This window comes from Somniosus microcephalus, chromosome 12 (assembly GCF_052327205.1).
Source record: "Somniosus microcephalus isolate GS21.2 chromosome 12, FLI_Smic_1.0, whole genome shotgun sequence".
NCBI lineage: Eukaryota > Metazoa > Chordata > Chondrichthyes > Squaliformes > Somniosidae > Somniosus > Somniosus microcephalus.
The window spans coordinates 25,153,526-25,174,826 of record NC_140998.1 but is presented as its reverse complement, the minus strand read 5'-3'; the positions used below and the strand labels follow the sequence as shown (position 1 = coordinate 25,174,826).

The 21,301-nt window shown below is 43.0% G+C and overlaps 1 protein-coding gene across 1 annotated transcript in view; it reads right to left on the bottom strand.

Moving 5' to 3' along the window:
- The window catches only part of LOC147109077 (serine palmitoyltransferase 2-like), a 156,441-nt gene that overhangs the window by 77,328 nt on the left and 57,812 nt on the right, over window positions 1-21,301 (bottom strand). Inside the window, exons 3-6 of the mRNA XM_086002663.1 lie at window positions 16,148-16,302; window positions 10,154-10,302; window positions 7,177-7,301; window positions 1,349-1,442 (exon numbers count right to left, since the gene is read on the bottom strand). Of these exons, the coding sequence (XP_085858789.1) occupies window positions 1,349-1,442; window positions 7,177-7,301; window positions 10,154-10,302; window positions 16,148-16,302 (523 nt within the window). The remainder of the gene's footprint in view (window positions 1-1,348; window positions 1,443-7,176; window positions 7,302-10,153; window positions 10,303-16,147; window positions 16,303-21,301) is intronic.

The following is a 21,301-nucleotide window of genomic DNA, read 5'->3' as shown; positions in this document are numbered from 1 at the left end:
TTTAAATTAACTTAACCCCGTTCTTATGTTCTAACATGCTGCCTTTCATAGACACTGGTACTTTATTAAAATTCCTTTAAAAAAAAAATCAAATTACTTTTTTTTGCCTCTTCTCTTAAAATAAAACCAATGATGTCAACTTCACTGTTAAATCGATGAGCAGGGCACGGTCACAGGAAAGGGTGACAATGTAAGTGAACTGGTTCAATAAGTGACGAACAGTCACTATTCATCACAGGTTAAGCAATGAGATTTATTTAGCTTTGAGTTTAACATTTTAGATCATGCTTACATCAGTTAATAATTCAATTGTCTTGCCTCAAGTGTGAAAATGTACAATTATTTCTACAAATCTCAGCCCATCTTAAGAAAGCACAAACAAAATATTTGGTGAAACAAAGATAAGATTGCGAAAATAGTAATAGAAAATTATTGGTTCTGATGAAGACTCTCTCTTGCCCGAAATGTTCCCACTCCAGCTGCTGATGGACCCGTTACATATTTCCACACATTTTCAGTTTGTATTGGAGTATGTGCCCCCAACTGTGCCAAGTAAATTACTGAAGGAAGGAGGAATACATCGCTTCTGGAATTTTTTTAATACCTACAGAATATTTCCATTAATACGTACTGGGTACAGAATCAGTAATCGGCTGAAAATCACCAGCGGTAATACTGCTGAATCAACCCAAACAACACTCTAGAGGCAACATCACAGCAATTTTCCAGGAGCAGTAAGATACAGAAGTTGTTTCGCCACCTTTTTCAGGGGCAGTCACCCCCTCCAGAGTCTACTCTTAAATGGCTATTTCTTCATAAATGAACCTAGACACAGCATTCAATCGCATTGAGGGGAGGGGGGGGTCATCTCCAAGCTAGAACTCGCTCTCACCCAATATCCATGCATCCACTTCCAGCAGAATTCTCAGAAGCAGGATTGCTGGCTGATTTCTCTTTCTCTAATTTACAGGTGGCCAGGCTAACTGGTGTGCCTCCATGACCAATTTGACCAGGATTTACTAACATAGCACAGCTTGATTGAACCTGGGAGCCGCCCGTTTACATGGCTCAACAACTCGCTGTCCGAGCAGCTGAGGCTTCAGGGAGCCCCACAAGTTGTGACTGTGAAAAAACACAAATAGTTTGCGTTATATAAAATGACATTGGGGACTGGAAAGCTAATGCAATCTTGGAGCTCAGGTGCTCGCAAACTGCTCGACAAAATGAAATACAACCTTGCAGTTCATACCCATCCATTATTCTGCATTTATTTCAAGGTTTTCACTGTCTACACCCGTGCAATATATTCTTCTCTGCATTGGTTCAGCTTTATTTCTGGTCTACTTACTGTTGTGCTTGAAAACTCTGATGGTTGCACCTGAAAGTCTGGCTCCAAGCACTAATGAAGCATGATTTAGTTCATCACTCAAGATCAGACAGCCCTGAAAATGGAAAATATACAGTTTAAAAAAAAACTTTAGAACATATGATTTTTTTTTAACCCTCTAAGAGGTGATGGGCTTCAGTTTGAGAAAACTGTACGTTTTTCCCCCCTTTTATAACAAAATACTACCTCAAAAGGTAGTAATCTCCTCCGGTGCCACGAGCTAGTGAGTTATCGAAATAGGAGGATAGAGCAGATGAATGCGTGGCTGGAGAGACAGTGCAGGAGGGAGGGCTTTCGATTCCTGGGACATTGGGACCGGTAGGATCTGTACAGGCCGGACGGGTTGCACCTCAACAGAGCTGGGGCCAATATCCGCGTTTTGGGGGGGGGGGGGGGGGGGGTTTGCTAGTGCTGTTAGGGAGGGTTTAAACTAATTTGGCAGGGGTACAGGCACCAGGATGTACCATTAGATGGAAGAAACAAAGTGCACAAAAGATTGGGAGAGACAGCTAGCACTAGAGTAAGAAATAGTATGGTATTGGGTGGGGTCAGGCCAAGAGAGAATACAAGGTCTAAGAGAGGTTTACAGTGCATGTGTGTAAATGCACGAAGCCTGATAAATAAGGTTGGTGCGCTGCAGGAGGTATGCATGGAGGCAGAGGGTATGGCTGAGGTACTAAATGAGTACCCTGCATCTGTCTTTACCAAGGAAGAAGATGCAGTCAAAGTCGGTGAAAGAGGAGTTAGTGGAGATACTGGATGGGATAAAAATTGATAGAGGAGGTAACATAGAAGATAGGAGGAGTAGGCCATTTGGCCCTTCGAGCCTGCTCCGCCATTCAATGTGATCATGGCTGATCATCCAAACTCAGTACCCTGTCCCCGCCTTTTTCCCATATCCCTTGATCCCTTCAGCCTCAAGAAACATATCCAACTCTTTCTTGAATATATTTAAAGAACTGGCCTCCACTGCCCTCTGTGGCAGAGAATTCCACAGGCTCACCACTCTCTGGGTACTAGAAAAGCTGGCTGTACTTAAAGTAGATAAGTCACCAGGACCGGATGGGATGCATCCTAGGGTGCTGAAGGAAGTAAAGGTGGAAATTGCAGAGTTACTGGCCATAATCTTCCAATCCTCCTTAGATACAGGGGTGGTGCCAGAGGACTGGAGAACTACAAATGTTACACCCTTGTTCAAAAAAGGGTGCAAGGATAAACCCAGCAATTACAGGCCAGTCAGCTTAACCTCGGCAGTGGGGAAGCTTTTAGAAATGATAATCAGGGACAAAGTTAACAGTCACTTGGACAAGCGTGGATTGATTAAGGAAAGCTAGCACAGATTTGTTAAAGGCAAATCGTGCTTAGCTAACTTGATCGAGTTTTTTGATGCGGTAACAGAGGGTTGATGAGAGTAATGCGGTTGACGTGGTGTACATGGACTTCCAAAAGGCATTTGATGAAGTGCCACATAATGGACTTCAACTTTGCTGGCAAGCCTATGGAATAAAAGGGACAGTGGCAGCATGGATACAAAATTGGCTAAGTGACAGGAAACAGAGTAGTGGTGAATGGTTGTTTTTCAGACTGGAGAAAAGTATACAGTGGCGTTCCCCAGGGGTCGGTACTAGGACCGCTGCTTTTTTTGATATATATTAATGACTTGGACTTGGGTGTACAGGGCACAATTTCAAAATTTGCAGATGACACAAAACTTGGAAGTATAGTGAACAGTGAAGAGAATAGTGATAAACTTCAAGAATACATAGATAGGCTGGTGAAATGGGCAGACACGTGGCAGATGAAATTTAACGCAAAAAAGTGCAAAGTGATACATTTTGGTAAGAACAACAAGGAGGCACAATATAAGCTAAAGAATACAATCCTAAAGGGGGTGCATGAACAGAGACCTGGGGGTATGTGTGCATAAATCATTGAAGGGGGCAGGGCAGGTTGAGAATGCAATTAAAAAAGCACACAGGATCCTTGGCTTCATAAATAGAGGCATAGAGTACAAAAGCAAGGAAGTTATGATGAACCTTTAGAAAACACTGGTTTGGCCTCAGCTGAAGTATTCTGTCCAATTCTGGGCACCGCATTTTAGGAAGGATTTTTGCTTGGTTTGCTACTGTCACCGGGAGGTTGATTTAACGACAAGTTCAGTGTCCTTTGAGACGAGATCAGATGTGAATAGCATGGGCCGTGAGAAGGCCGTCAACATCCACCCCTTGGGAAGGATGTGAAGGCCTTAGAGAGGGTGCAGAAAAGACTTACGAGAATGGTTCCACGGATGAGGGACTTCAGTTACGTGGATAGACTAGAGAAGCTGGGGTTGTTCTCCTTGGAGAGAAGGTCGAGAGGAGATTTGATAGATGTGTTCAAAATCATGATGGGTCGAGACAGAGAGAAACTGTTCCCATTGGCAGACGGGTTGAGAACCAGAGGACACAGATTTAAGGTGATTGGCAAAAGAACCAAAGGCGACTTGAGGAAAAACTTTTTTACGCAGCGAGTTGTTAGGATCTGGAATGCACTACCTGAAAGAGTGGTGGAGGCAGACTCAATCGTGGCTTTCAAAAGGGAATTGGAGAAGTGCCTGAAGGAAAGAAATTTGCAGGGCTACAGGGAAAGGGTGGGGGAGTGGGACTAGCTGAAGTGCTCTTGCAGAGAGCCGGCACAGGTTTGACTAGCCAAATGGCCTCCTTCTGTGCTGTAACCATTCTATGATTCTATGAAAATACAGCCCAAGGTGACAACTCAACAGTTTCCTCCCTCTCTGTGGGGAAGTACCATCTGTTCAATGCTGTTCCAACACATGTGAAATTGAGACTTAGTCACATGGGGAATTGAGGGTATGGACCACTGCCCTACAACTCTCAGCACGCTGGCAACACGAACACTATTCCAGGGTACTCTCCAAATGGACTTCTACCATACGTCAATTGTACTGGTAGAGTCACTGTATAAAGAAAAGCCAACATATAGAAAAATTGTTATTGCCCAGTAATCCACTGCTGATTATCACTAGATTGTCATTAATCTTTAGTTAGAATTGTTAATCCCTCAACATGGATAGCTAATGTAACCCCACTATTTAAAAAAGGTGGTAGAGAGAAAACAGGGAATTATAGACCGGCAAGTCTGACATCGGTAGTGGGGAAAATGCTTGAGTCTATTATAAAAGATGTAATAACAGAGCACTTGGAAAACAGTGACAGGATCGGACAAAGTCAACATGGATTTACAAAAAGTAAATCATGCTTGACTAATCTACTGGAATTTTTTGAGGATGTGACTGGTAGAATAGATAAGGGCGAACCAGTGGATCAAGGGATATGGGGAGAAAGCAGGGACAGGGTACTGAATTTGGATGATCAGCCATGATCTCATTAAATGGCGGAACAGGCTCGAGGGGCCAAATGGCCTACTCCTGCTCCTATCTTCGGTTTCTATGGATATCATTATGCGACTCCAGAATACAAGTCAATGAGCACAGAGACTCCTGCTGTGGGCAAAAATAAGCATGTGCCCAATAACGTCAGTTGTCTGAACGCCACATTATGTATTGTTCAAAAAAAAATACTGGGGAGGAATTCCAGGGTGAAACCTCGCCTTGCATTTAAACATCTTGCAAACACGGAAGAGGACATATTGACAATTTTGTCCGTTATGCATAAACATTCTTGCACAAGAAATTTAAATGGGGGAAAAATTGGTGCATTACCAAAGTATTTCAGTGGTGCAAGACTACATCTTGGTTATAAATATATAAACCCACAAATCCTTTAGGAAACATCAAGTCTTTTAAAGCATAGATTCATCCCATGAGTTAAAGCAGGAAAGTTAACATCCTGTTAATAAACCCTCTCATCTAGAGTAACAATAAAACCACAAGCAATATTCCTGCAATGTAGTAAAACTTGCCCAAACTCAACCACTCTACTGTGGCCAAAGGAGGAGGAGTGAATAAAGGACATAGGCATTTCCAGACTGCTCTCGCATACCCGTGCGTGACCAGCTCAGATCATTGAAGATGTTTCCGAGCACGTCACTGGCAGCCACAGTAGAAACCAAGAATTTTAACTCCATCTCCCTCCACCCACCTGCCCCCCACAAAAAAAGTTTGGATCACTGTTATTGGTTGCAACTTAATTTGAGGATTCGGTTGGCCAACTCTTGTGGTTGAGACCAGCAGACATTTCAGCCAGCTGTTGGCATTTATAATCACATCTACCAGAGTGAATCTGAAAATCTCTCATAACCAAACAAATTCTGGGGCTGCCTGGAAGAGATGGGGGGATTGTCCGCATTACTTTGGTGTTGCATCAGTATCTTGTTTTGATCTGTATCTCTCATCTCCAGGCAACAGAGGACCCAGAGGATGGCTGGATTCAAAGGTCTAAACTCTTTTTAAAAAAAAGTGTAAACACAGCACAGTTTACACCTCAATAGCAGCCCCCAACACACTAGTGTGCAATTATTCGGCATCAATGGCCAATGATATTTAAGCTGTTTCCTTGTACTTCAAATTCAACTTCATTAATAACTGTAAAAAATGAACCTCAAGTATATGCACAAATAGCCCCAAATTCCAGTGCTATCAAAATATGCAAAATTTATTGTTCTATTTGTGCTCGGGAGGTAGAAGTTGCAGTGAGGAGGTGGTGGTGGAGGGTCACTTTCTTCAAACCAATTCCTTCACAATTGAGTGGGGTTGCTGGGCTACTGCCAAAAGCATCAAGAGTCAAGCACTAGAGTCACATGTAGGCCAGACTAGGGGTGGCAGGTTCCCTTCCTGAAGGGTATTGTGAACCACTTCGGTTTCTAATGATGGTCATTGTCAATTCCACCCCCCCCCAGGTGCTAATCCACAAATGAAACATAGAAGATAGGAGCAGGAGTAGGCCATTCGGCCCTTTGAGCCTGCTCCGCCATTCAACGAGATCATGGCTGATCATCCAAACCCTAGCACCCGGTCCCTACACCGACAGCCATCCCACCCAAGCCCTAACCCCACATATTTAATCCCCCCTAACACTAAGGGCCAATTTTTTTTTATCATGGCCAATCAACCTAACCCACGCATCTTTGGACTGTGGGAGGAAACCGGAGCACCCGGAGGAAACCCACGCAAACACGGGGAGAATGTGCAAACTCCACACAGACAGTCACCCGAGGCCGGATTTGAACCCGGGTCCCTGGCGCTGTGAGGCAACAGTGCTAACCACTATGCCACCGTGCTGCCCTGAATTCAATTTTACAATTTACAATCGTGGAGTGGCTAATCCAGTACCACAACCACTAAACTACAGGAGCCTGGAATCATTATTCAGTCACCATAAATAAAAATCAGCGTACCATTAAAAAAACCAAAAGTGGCTGAAAATGCCAGTTAGCTGCTCCCCTGTTGGCACAGTAGGTAATACACAGCTTAGTGCAGTAATGAGGATCCAGACTCTGTCCCTGGACTAGCTAACCTCAGTACACGAGTACCACAATTAGCATTAATGCTGCAGTGCTTGCTGGGGAAGGTGCAAGGGGAAGAGAAAAAGGGAACCAGTAAGGGTTCCCACACTTACTCTCTACCCCTGGAGAGAGATGTGTGGACTTGATGCGAGGCTCGACTTTGGCTACAGTCAAACATAGCCTGCCATTCATTGTCTAGGCTGACACATTGGTCGCTTGGGTGAGGTACCAGTGGGCTATGCCACTATACTCCAACACAAGCCACTGGCTTCAGAGGTGTAAAAAGTTGGGGTGGGGGGCAGGTAAGGAAACATTAGTTAACAAACCTTGCCAACAAGAGCAGGCATATTCATAGAGTTTGTTGCAAATCCCATTCCAAACGCCATGGCAGCTTCAACTCCCAAGAACCGCGCCACTAACTTTTCCAGCTCTTCGTGTTTGTCCAGGTTACCTGTGGACAGAATTAACCATCTTGAGAACTTGAAACTGAACTTAACATTTTATAGCTCTGCCCTCCATTTTGGTACAATGTGCATTATTTTATAAGAGTACAGTTCTTCCTTTGATAACTCCAATTGGACAATTGTAAGAGGCTAAGCAGATACCCAATTACAGTACCCATTTTTGCCCAAGAGCCACTTGTGTAAATGATTCCGTGCCTCTTGTGGCAGAGCAGCAGTACTGCAGTACAGTTTTACTTTGGTCTATCAGCTTTCATGTGGCAAGGCTTAAATTTAAGCACTACAGACCACAAGGATGGAAGGACCAGATGATGATCAACTGTATGGATGCGTTGTTTAAGAAAACATTTATTCTCCAGAGAAAAAACGAAAACAGCAAACATTGGCTCTGGAATGCATTCACCAGATCATCAGACAGAAATAGATCTTTGCACCATCACAAGACTGAACTACAAAGCCACAATATGGTCAACAACCGACACGGAGCTGCTGAGCACAGTACAAAAAAATAACCTTTTTACTCTCACTATACGTATCTTATTAAATGATCAGCAAGAACAAAAATCAGACTGGAACTGCAAGTTTACCCTGGGAATATGTCCATATATTGGAGTCACTTAGGTACAAAGTATTGCGTATCCCTTCCGAGTACATCTACAATATCGAAAAAACAAAAGTCGCCCTAAATTTTGTAAACAAAATGCAGCCACTCCCGTCACTCAGAGCTGCCCAATAACATGCTGTGTGTTCTGGGAACTTCTTTACAGTATGAACACTTACAGTACATAGAAAATCAGAACATGAAAACGGGCCGCTCTGCCAAACCAGTCTGCATTGGTGTTTATCCGCCATATGAACAGTAGTCCTAATCCCACCTGCCCACTCTGTTTCCATATCACTATTCCCCTTTCCTGCAACCATCTATCTAACCTATTCTCAAATGTTGACATGATCTCTGCTTCAATCACAACTCCAGTAAAGCATTCCACAGCCTCAACCCTGAAGAAAAGTTTACATAGAAACATAGAAGATAGGAGCAGGAGTAGGCCATTCGGCCCCGCGAGCCTGTTCCGCCATTTAATGAGATCATGGCTGATCATCCAAATTCAGTACCCTGTCCCTGCTTTCTCCCCATATCCCTTTAGCCTTAAGAAATATATCTAACTCCTTGAATATATTTAATGAATTGGCCTCAACTGCCTCCTGTGGTAGAGAATTCCACAGGTTCACCACTCTCTGGGTGAAGAAATTCCTCATCTCTGTCCTAAATGGCTTACCCCTTATCCTTAGACTGTGACCCCTGGTTTTGGACTCCCCCGCCATCAGGAACATCCTTCCTGCATCTAATCTGTCTAGTCCTGTTAGAATTTTATACGTTTCAATGAGATCCCCGCTCATTCTTCTAAACTCTAGCGAATATAAGCCTAATCGACCCAATCTCTCCTCATACATCATTCCTGCCATTCCCAGGTATCAGTCTGGTGAATCTTTGCTGCACTTCCTCCATGGCAAGAACATCCTTCCTCAGATAAGGCGACCAAAACTGCACACAATACTCAAGGTGTGGTCTCACCAAGGCCCTGTACAACTGCAGCAAGACATCCTTGCTCCTGTACTCGAACCCTCTCGCTACGAAGGCCAACATACCATTTGCCTTCTTAACCACCTGCTGCACCTGCAGCGACTGCTCTCTGTCCTAAATCTCTTGTATTTAATCTTTTATCTACGTCCAATCAAATACTGGACACATTTGTATTTATTAAAGTCTTGAAACCACATTTAGCAAATGCTTACACTTGCCTACGCAACAACCGTCACTGCATTGCAAAGTAATTAATTGGTTGTGAAATGTTTTGATGTTTGAAACAAAAAGGTCACTATAGAAAAGTCATCACTGCACATCATTACAACAGTAGTAACAATGCACCTCACTCCATCCGATATTGTAATGTCTTTCAAGCAGGGCTGGATTTACATTATTTAAATTACTTAGTCCAGATCAATTATTAAGTGCCAAAGAGGACAAGCTCTACAGTCAAAAACTGAGGTAAAGGAGGTTTCCTATCACTGAGGTTTTTTCCAAATCATCTCTTTCATTCCCATCACTCTCCCTTTTGTAGTCTCGATGCCACAACTTTCTGCCCCCAAACAACTGCTCGCTGCCTTCTCAGCTTTCCACCATTCCCATATTATACTTGCCATTAAGCACTCAAGAGACACTCAGGAGGACAGACCTTCCAATTTCTCCTCCCTTTCATCTTGTGGACAAGTAGCTGACTCTCCACAGCAGCACGGTCAATACAGGGAAATCACCATACGAAGATTTCCCACCACAGCAGCATGGGTGACACTGAAGAATCCACATACATGCCTGAAAAGGTGGTAAAGGCAGAAACCCTCATTGCATTTAAAAAGTGCTTGGATATGCACTTTAAGTGCCGTAACCTACAAGGCTACGGACCAAGAGCTGGAAAGTGGGATTAGGCTGGATAGCTCTTTTTCGGCCGGCATAGACACAATGGGCCGAATGGCCTCCTTCTGTGTTGTAAATTTCTATGATTTCCTCCATAAGCAGTCCGTGCTGTAATATCCTTTTAGTGAGAGCTGGGGAAAAACTTCTCATCGTCACTGTATAATTGTTCATGTCACTAGGTATGTTTTCTTAAGAGTAGTTTTTCCTGTAAGCACCTATGCAACAAACAGGCAGTAAATGGAAGGAAAGTTATTTTCCAGTAGAGATCATTCAGCACCAGCTGGGGGCAACAACAGTATTTTTTCCCCTAGAAGCTTAACGACAGGTTAAAAGGAATTGTAGTTATGTGCCTGCGAAATTGTGACTCACCAATCTCTTGCCGTGTGCTACAAACACCAGCTCCATATTGGATAGTTGCTTTGGTTGCTGCATCTGCACAGAAGCCACGATGTTCAGCAAAGCCCAGGTAGTTGTATGAACCCATGTTGAGGACATCTTTGATGACCGTGCCAGTAAACCTACATTTAAAAAAATGTCCACTGATTACACATAGCAGCTAATGTGTCAGTAAAGCTACATTTTGTAAAACAATCAATCATTCAGCATAAGGATAGAGAGAGAAATCAGCAACAGGGCTTACTGTGGGATCACTGGAGTGGTAAGATTACACTAGGCAAGTAAACTTTTTATTCTAAAATCACAATCATGGATTCCCAGTTTCAACATGGAGTATAAATAAAACTATCAGCGATGGCAGCGAAGTGTGTTTAAAAACTGATCTTTTGCCTCTGGGTCCCGATTTCAATTCTAGCTCAGACTGCACGTCTCCTCTGTCTGCAGACTGCAAGGATCCTATGGGGAATGAGTTGACAGTCACACTCCAGTTCCATTGAGCATGGACGTAAATCACAAAACTGCTTCCAACTTAGGCACAGATTGGCAATGTGACAATGATTTTTTATGGGAAATGAAAAAAATGCCATAATGGTGCAGTAGGGGATGCTCTTGAGATGGGGCTGAGGCACAATGCTGGGGCAGAGTTGAGGGAACTTTACTCTGCATCTAGCTGTGCTATACATAACCTAGGAATGCGTGCTGCTGACTCTGGATGACTGAAATGGCTTTATCTTGATGGGGCATGGGACTGCAAAAAACTGAAAATGTTGGAAATATATAGAACTGAGTCTACACCTGAACTGTTACATCTACCTTGTCTCCTTGTGCACTTCAGTATTTTCTGCTTTTGTGTAAATTAAAGCACCAATTTGGGGGCGATGGGATACGGCCGAAAAAAATCAACTTGCATCGAGGAGCGCTGGGAACACAGGAACAGGCTCTTCATTCCCCTTGAGCCTGCGCCGCCATTCAGTTAGATCAATTAAGCTGATCTGCACCTCAACTCTGTTTACCTGCCTTTGCTCTCGATACCTTGATAACCTTATCTAACAAAAATCTATCCAATGCAGTCTTGAACATTTTAATTGAGCCAGCATCCACAGCCTTTAGGGGAACGAGTTCCAGATTTCCACTACCCTTTGTATGAAAAAGTGGTTCCCAATTTCCCAGCTAAATGGCTCAGCTCTAATTTTAAGATTATGCCCTCTTGTTCTGGATTTCCCTACAAGAGATAATTTTTTGTATCCACCCTATTGATTCCCATCAGCATTTTAAACACCCCGATTAGATCATCCCTGGGATTAGCCTTCCTGCAGATCCAAGTGCTCCAACCTGAATGTGCTGTTCCAGGAGGTGTAAGCAGGCATCATGCCCTGTGGTTATATTTCTACATAAGTGACAAAACACCCTCTCTGAAACACTAGCCTAATTGCGCACACCAATCAAAAAAAAAATTAACATTTATGTATAGTTGGTATAAATACTTAAACTTTCTATAAAAAAGCCCTGCAGCGGGTAGTCAAAACTGCCCAACGCATCACCAGCACCCGGCTACCGACCATAGAGCACATATACCAGAAACGCTGTTTACGGAGGTCACGGTCCATCATCAAAGACCCTACCCACCCCAGCCAGTCTGTTCGCCCTCCTGCCATCTGGGAGACGCTACAGATGCATTCGCACCCGGACGACCAGATTTAGGAACAGCTTCTTTCCCAGGGCTGTCATCCTACTGAACTTCACAAATAAACTCTAAAGCCTGCACATCTGCCAATGCACTTTATTATGGTAATGTTTATGTTAATGTATTACAAGCCAAATGTATGTTGAATGTTTAAATGTCTTAATCTAAATGTACACTCTCAGGAGCCGCAAGCCTACATTTCGTTGTACTGCACTTGTGCACTAACGATGACAATAAAAGTTGATTTGATTTGAAAAAAAAAAAAAAAAAAATTCAATTAGGTTCCGTATGCTGTCGATTGTTTCCCTGCTGACCGTCTTGAATGTTGTTAGTGGGGATAAGTCACAGACCTGTCTTGACCAGAAACAATAGTACTTTCATCACATCACTGCTGTTACACACTTCAATAACACTGGCTACTGTATGAATGATGGGCCCCTTTTAATTTCAACTCCATACAGGTCAAAGAGAAGTTATATCACTGTAATGTGTCTTAAATGGTAGAGACAAAACACAATTAAAGGGGTTATATAAATGCAAGTTTGATGTACTGAATACATTGAAACAAGTCCCATTAGTTTTGTACATGTAGAGATGATGGAACATGATTAAGAGATGCACATTAAACAGCAGCCAACCAGGCTCTCCCCTTCCAAGTAAATCTCACTGGGTAAATGCAGGTCCCAAGTTCAACTCCGAGACTGCGCAGTTTACAGAATTGTCTGCTGTTGATTGGCTAGAGAATTCCATTCTTCACTGTGGCTAGGAGTTACTCTGCAGCATTGCTGAGCTGAAAAGCAGTGATTTGGCCACTCTATACAACATCGGCTCATTTCCCCCACCTCCTAAATGCCGCATTTATTGGTTCCAGCACGTTTGCGGCTGGTATTAAAAAGGTGTGCGTGTATTATTTGCAGAGAACAGCACAGCCCAAAAGATGCATAAATTACAAGGACCTTATTAAACTCAGAATTTTAAACAATGATTTTAAAACCAAAAAAATGCCAGTCCAAAATGAAATGAAACTATACAAGCACACAATCAATATCTCCCCTTGGTAATATTTCTTGATGACCTATTTTCAATTAAAATACATCAAAATATCACCATCTTGATTCATTGTTTTCTTAACAGCTTGCCACAATCAGGAAATGACTACATCAAGGCATAGTCACATTAAATGCTGACAAGTCTACCCCCGCAGAGGTACCCTGCAGTTCACATCTTGCTGTTCTCCCACAGCAAGATCAAACCAAAGGAGGTTTGAAAATGGTTGTGCTGATCCTCATCACTGTATAATAAACACACACAGTTCAAGAGTTCAACATTCCCTTGTTCTAGGGGTCCCGCGCAGCCCGAAGGGATCTTAAAGGGGCCCCAAATGCATTTATTTTAAATTTTAAATTTTTTTTTTTCTTTTTTTTTTTTAAAAACAGGGAACATTGCTCAAGAGTCAGGTCCAACAGAAACGATTTTTTTGTACATTTGATTTTCAGTTTGAGCAACATAGGGATGAGCAAAAAAAAAACTTTAGGTCTGGTCAGTACCCAGATTTCAAGGGTTAAGTTACGAGGCGAGATTACACAAATTCCCTAGAATTTAGAAGGTTATGGGTGATCTAATTGAAATTTTCAAGATATTAAGGGGAACAGCTAGGGTAGATAGAGAAACACTATTTCCGCTGGTTGGGGATTCTAGGACTAGGGGCATAGTCTAAAAATTAGAGCCAGACCTTTCAGGAGTGAAATTAGTAAACACTTCTACACACAAAGGGTGGTAGAAGTTTGGAACTCTCTTCCTCAAATGGCAGTTGATGCTGGGTCAATTGTTAATTTTAAATCTGAGATTGATAGCTTTCTGTTAACCAAAGGTATTAAGGGATATGGGCCAAAGGCGGGTATATGGAGTTAGGTCACAGGTCAGCCATGATCTCATTGAATGGCAGAGCAGGCTCGAGGGGCTGAATGGCCTACTCCTGTTCCTATATTCCCTTGATTTAAAAAAAATTTTTTTTTAATGCGCTAGATCTTGTGACATTGCTTAAGTCTAGTCTGGGAGCTGCGTGCAGTTTCTGATGTTTACTCCAGTCCTGTTGTAGCCTACATTGCACAGCTGTTTGCCCATCTGAATAAACTCAATTATTGACTCAATATAAAAAATATTACATACCTTACTGATGCAAACCTCAGACTCGTTTGCAATACCATCTAAATATCACCTTACAAAATATACTTGAGATAAAAGTAACTTGTTCTTTCTCTCCCGCCCACCTGTTGTGTGCCTGGAATCAGCTGCAATTTCCTTCATGTAAACGCTAGGTAGACCAAAGCCACAAAAACTCCATACCCTCGCCTCCAACTCCATCCCTTCCCAGCCACCATCTTGGGCCAAACCAGCCGGCTTGCATCATCAATGTCCTATCAGAGCTTCTGACCTCGTATCCTATTCACAACGTCCTGCTTCCACCTCTATAAAATTACCCAGTTCCATCCCTACCTCATTTCCATTTGCCGCTGAAACCCTCACCCACGTCTTAGTCAACTCCAGAAACGATTAGAAATATCAGCCTTGGATCAGTTAGAAAATTGTGGGTTCAAGCCAGGACTTCAACACATAACCAAGGCTGACACTTCAGAGCAGTACTGAGGGAGTGCTGTATCGTTGGAGGTGCTGTCTTTTGTATTGGACATTAAACTGAGGTGGATGCAAAACATGCTGCGGCACTATTGGAAGAGGAGCAGGAGCGTTCTCCTGGTGTCATGGGCAATATTTATCCTCAACTGGAACCAAAAACAGATTAACTAGTCATTCATCTTATTGCTGTTTATGGTACCTTGCTGTGTGCAAATTAGCTGCCGACAAAACAGCAGTGTAGTGACTAAACTTCCAAAATAATTAATTGGCTGCAAAAAGCTTCAGAACATCCGGAGGATGAGAAATGTACTTTATAAATGAAAGTTGTTTCTTACTTCTTTATTCCAATGCCTCCCATCCTCCAGCCTCTAAACTTCAACCCCATCTGCTGCCTGTAACACCTCCCACATCAAACCCATGATCCCCTGTCCTCGCTGACCTAAATTCTCGGTTGCTTAACACCTCAAATTTGAATTTCTCATCCACGTGCTTAAATCCCTGCATAGCCTCCCATCCCCACTGCCTCGCGAACCTCTCAGTTACAAATTGCCTAATTACTATCCGTTTCTGATTCTAGCCTCTAGTGCAACCTCTGACTTTCCCCTACCATTGGCAGCCATGTCTTCAGCTGTCAAGGCCTCAAGCTCTGGATTTCCCCTCCCTAAACACCTCTGCCTCTCTAAATCCCACTCCTCCTTTAAGACTTTCCTTAAAACCCACCTCTGACCAAGCTTGGGTCAGCCCTCCTAATCTTTGGCTCATTGCCCCATTTCTCCCCCCACCCCGTGCCTTTGTGAAGCACCATGAGATATTTTTATGTGTTAAAGGCGGTATATAAATAGAGGTAAAAACAGAAAATGCTGGAAATACGCAGGTCAGGCAGCATCTGTGGAGAGAGCAACAGAGTTAACGTTTCAGATTGATGACCCTTCGCCAGAAGGTTCTGATGAAGGGCCATCGACCTGAAACGCTAACTCCGTTTCTCTCCACAGATGCTGCCTGACCTGCTGAGTATTTCCAGCATTTTCTGTTTTTATTTCAGATTTCCAGCATCCGCAGTATTTTGCTTTTATATAAATAGAGGTGTTGTTCTACCTCCCAGAACGGATTTTCTGTACCCAGAATGGATTTTCCGTAGCTTGCTCAAATACAAAAACTTCGTTTATTCCCTCTCTCCGCCCGCCCCCCCCCCAGTGAATTTGCTGTTCTTGCTAAAGCAGTCATTCGTTTATCAACGTCCTGTCCCTGAACAGGAGGCCAATCATCATAATCTGATCCTGACTGACAACACCCAAGGTAGCATCAAAGCAGCAGGAACATTCCCCCACCTCGTACCCCAGTGAAATCAGTCTCCTGTGAGCGAAACAAAAATCTTTACCCCTAAATACAATTAACAACTTTTAGTTAAATGGCTTAAAGGGGGGGGGGCAGGGAAATTACAATCTTACTTTTTGTTATTGTTTGAGCCTCAGTTTGAGTTTAAACACTCAGGCATATCGCACTCCTCTTAAACACACACACACCTGCGTCACAACGAAAACTAAACACTCAAGTCCAACACCACAGCCTTCAGTTAACAAATAGCTGAGTCGGCTCATTAGCCCTGAACAAAATTAGTGTGTACATTAAGTGTGGGTAGGCCAACTCACTTGAATGTCCAGTTGTAGTCATAGGAGACCCTCTCCAGTACATCAAACTTTGCCCCAGGAACACTGCAGATGGGCCGGTTCCAGCTGTCTCGAATTCTCATGTACAGGTTTCTGGTGTAGAAATTTTCAAAGTCTTGGTACAATGGTACAAAGTCCTAGAGGAAGATGTTCAAAATTATTTCAAGGCCATCTATTTCACTGTTTTATTGCACACAGGAAGGTCCAGAATTCAAGCAATTTAAAATAATTTACAGAAAAGCACTGTATGGATTTATACAGTTAAACTAAGCAAACTAAGCACTGTTGCCTCACAGCGCCAGGGACCCGGGTTCGAATCCGGCCTCGGGTGACTGTGTGGAGTTTGCACATTCTCCCCGTGTTTGCGTGGGTTTCCTCCGGGTGCTCCGGTTTCCTCCCACAGTCCAAAGATGTGCGGGTTAGGATGATTGGCTATGATAAATTGACCCTTAGTGTTAGGGGGATTAAATACGTGGGGTTACAGGGATAGGGTGGGATGTGTGTTGGTGTAGGGGTCGGGTGGGATATGCGTCGGTGCAGGCTCGATGGGCTGAAATGGCCTCTATCTGCACTGTGGGGTTTCTGTGATTCTGTGAAATCTAACCTCAGTTTGGTAAAAGTGAATTTAGAGTTTGTGACTGTTGCAGAACAAACACATGCAAGAGAAGTCTGGGCAACATTTGCAAGTTTGTGAACTTAGCAAACAAAAAGAGTTAACTCATGACCTGTAAATTGAAGTCACCACTTTACTAGATTCAAATAAAACACAAGAATGCCTTCATTCCTTTCAAAGAAACACTCAAGCTTGCAATATTCTAGTGCCCAATAATGAGCAGCAGTGCTGCCTGTGCCCCTCAGCAAATCAGTAAGGAATTGAGACGTGTTGTCTACCACATGACCTTTTAAAAAGAGACAAATCAAAAATCCAATTATATACACAATATAGTATTTACCAATAAAATAGTCCCCATTTTAAAAATCATGCAGAGTTTAGTCAGAAATATTTGCACCGTTTGATTGGAGGTGTTATATGATCACACTGTTTTAACAGATTTCCAACCTTTTGGAAGCCTTTCATTGATTTTCCTCCCCATGGAGACCTCCCATCATGTCTACATCATCAAACGGTGTAGAATTTCAGGAGGTAAGGGAGCAAGTCCACCAAGAAACTCAAAAACCAGCATCTAGGACTTGCACGGATGCCAAAATGTACACATCCCACAAACGCCGCTGCTTGCTCTTGAGAATAGGCCAGGGCAGCTTCAAAGTCATTGTGACATAAAATATTCCAAATGTTCTCTCTCCCCAGCAAAAAAAAACTTATTTCCTACAGCATATTTTTTCCCCATTTAAAAGGTCCAGTCTGCATGTATACCCACTTCTGGAGAAGCAAAGTGGTAATCACCAGCACCTTTGTGTGGTCCAAATGCTGTTATAGTGCATTGAGATTCTTTACAACTCAAGAACGAATACCACACCTGTCTCAGTACCTTTCACTGCATAGTAAGTATATGAAACAAATAATCACATCCCTTGTTTCTCCATGTGTATTGCCAAAACACGATGCCGTGATGTAGAAACAGTGAAACTCTTATTCTACATGTTCCAAAGCAACTTCAATAAAGAATTGAAGGAACTAAACTGCGCTTCAAGCAGATTTTATCGAGAGTTGAATGGGAATGGTATACATCGCCCAACATTTACTTAGTTATAAAAGGACCTGACTTTTGTTACTCCAGCAGCAGAAGCCATTCCTCACGGGTCTGGTTATACAGCACAGAAAAAGGCCGTTCGGCCCATCGTGTCCGCGCCGGCCATCAAGCCCTAACTATTCTAATCCCATTTTCCAGCACTTGGTCCGTAGCCTTGTATGCTATGGCGTTTCAAGTGCTCGTCTAAATGCTTCTTGAATGTTGTGAGGGTTCCTGCCTCTACCACCCTTTCAGGCAGTGAGTTCCAGATTCCAACCACCCTCTGGGTGAAATAGATTTTCCTCAAATCCCCTCTAAACCTCCTGCCCCTTACCTTGAAACTATGCCCCCTGGTTATTGACCCCTCTACTAAAGGGGAAAAGTTCCTTTCTATCTACCCTATCTATGCCCCCCAATTTTGTACACCTCAATCAGGTCCCCCCTCAGCCTTCTCTGCTCTAAGGAAAACAACCCCAGCCTGTCCAGTCTCTCTCCATAGCTGAAGCACTCCAGCCCAGGTAACACCCTGGTGAATCTCCTCTGCACCCTCTCCAATGCAATCACATCCTTCCTATAGTGTGGCAGCCAGAACTGCACACAGTATTCCAGCTGTGGCCTAACTAGCATTTTGTACAGCTCCATCATAACCTCCCTGCTCTTATATTCTATGCCTCGGTTAATGAAGGCAAGTATCCCATATGCCCTTTTAACCACCTCATCTACCCGTCCTGCTGCCTTCAGGGATCTATGTACATGCACACCAAGGTCCCTCTGGTCCTCCCTAAGGCCCATTGTGTATTCCCTTGCCTCGTTAAGTCCTCCCAAAATGCATCACCTCGCACTTTTCAGGGTTAAATTCCATTTACCACTGTTCTGCCCATCTGACCAACCCGTCTATATCGTCCAGTTTGGCTTCCGGCCCACTGAATACACTGCCAGCTATTGACATGAAATAGCATTAAAGGTGCCCAATTAAACACTCATTGAATCAGAGACCTGATGCCATTACTCTGTGGATGCATGTGAGAAAAAGAATGGGTCTCCATAATGCCAAATGGTGTCTTACGAGAGTGGAATCAGATAAGATAGATGGGGAACAGTAGTGCCAGGTGACCGGTATAAATTGTCTCCTGAAACTAGGAAAGTAATAGCACATTAAATCAAATAGTTTGTGACGTATATTAGTGTCAACCACTTAGAGGTTATGTCTGTTGGCAAGTACCATCATCACTGACTGACTATGATCAGTCACTTGCTCCCAAGGCCTGTAATAATATTCTGCTTTTCAAATACGTAGTCTTCACTTATAAAACTGTTCAGTCGAGCTCTGTCAGCATCTGTTACAAGAGCCTGCATGCAGCAGACAGGATGAAGTGACACCAATTTCTTTTTTTTTTGGGGGGGGGGGGGGGGGCAGACAGAAGATATCTTTCAGCATGTTATCTCCACAGGGTAGAAATTGAAGAAAAACGAGAAAGACCAACAAGGCAATTGCCCCTTCTTGGGATGATCTTGCAGTAGTATGGCAGGCTAACATTGACATCCACCAGGATTCCCAGGTGCGTATATGAAACAACTGGGACCGTCATACCTTGGAGCAAGGCGTCCGACAGGCCAATGCTGGGCATGGTATCCCTCTCCCCCAGCCCCTGATTCATTAGTCCAGCATACAATATAAAAGGAGCAAGCTTCATGAACTTATACATTGCGTATAATTATGGTCACAGGCACGAGGGATTCATTCAAGCCTTGGGAGGCAGTATAAAGAACCACGAGATGGATTCTCAGCATCAGATGACTGTACTATAACCAAAGACTAGAAAAATAAGACTAGTGTACAAGAAATGATACAAAAGATACATTTGGAACTCTACTTGAAGTTATTGGCTGCCGCATTTCTTACAACAGTGACTACACTTAAAAAGTAGTTAGTCGTGGTTAAAATGTGAAACTTGCTACCACCAGGAGTGGTTGAGGTGAATAGCATAGGTGCACTTAAAGGGAAGCTAGATATGCACATGAGGGAGAAAGGAATAGAAGGACATGATGGGGTTTCATGAAGGAGGTTGGAGGAGGCTGGTGTGGAGCATAAACACTGGCACAGGCCTGTTGGGACAAATGGCCTGTTTCTGTGCTACAAATACTATGCAAAGTAAACCGTGATGGGCTCAAACTGGTGAAAGGCAAATTTAGAATGGACATGATATAGACTCAACAGGTGGGATGGCCTTGCCATTGTGGAGGTCAAAATTCCTGCAATAATTCAAGCAGTTAGAAGCTTAGATTTTTTGGGGGTACGGAGATGAGATGGGGAAATGGATCTGTACGTGTTTCTAGCTGGATAAGCTAAATGTCTTCAGTCATACCTATTTTATGAATGCTCAAACCTGGATAAAGTATAATGTTACAGTTTTAAGGTACCCAAGGTCTTTATAGGAATTAAGAAAATGACCAAAATCATAAAAGGCAGATTCAGTCTTCTCTCAGTTACTTTTTGCTATCAAAATAGATGATGTCAAGGGGTCAATTATTTCTGGCCAGGCTGCGTCAACACAGCTCCAAAGTCAGTGTGCTGTTCTTTCCGCAGGGAAACTTCACAAGTATTTTGGGACATTTTATTCCGGGAACAACTTGCAACATTGCAGGTATTTTGGCAGTGTGGAAGATCCAATGATAAATTATAGCACATTGTACTGTCGGAAACCCAAAAGGAAATTGTATTTCGTGGCTCAATCCAAATATCTCAACTTAATTACAAAATAGAAGTAAATAGCAATAGAAATTTCTGATGAGCTGTGCAATGAGAGATGGGTTGTTTTTTCAGGGCTACTAGTCCAATTGCTGGTTGATGGTCCCAATACTGCAGTGCAAGAAAAAACAAAACATTTTCTACTGTTTTGTATCATCATTTTTTCAGCATTTTAATTATTTCATGATGTTTTCCTTTGAGCATTTATCCAGTTCTGCATTTGTTAAGCTTGGATACAAATGATAAGATAGACTATCCTTCCCCTTTCTCCCCTCCCACTCCAAAACCAGCATCAGAATCCACACGAGTGGATTTTCATTTGCTAATGCAGCCTAAAAATAGGTAGTCATGGGCCCAACATCAGCAGAGTTCATAACACCAACATCTCCATTAGGAAGTATGACATTTGCAAAATATTACTTACAGTAACCGTAGGTCTGAGAAATTTGTGTGAGGAATAGTCATCATCCAGTTTCATACTGCTGGTGTGCCAATAGCAATCGCACACCAACATAAATCTCCAGCAGTGAGTCTCCAGAGAGAGGGTTAGATATGGAAAGCAAGCACCTCTCTCTGCTAACGATTCAATGGACACACGGATAGTCTCCACCTGACTGTCATGTTCCCGGAGTCAGATTGTTGATGTAAGAGGCTTAAAATCACTCCCAAAGAGAGCTTGAACTTGGTCCTTCCTCA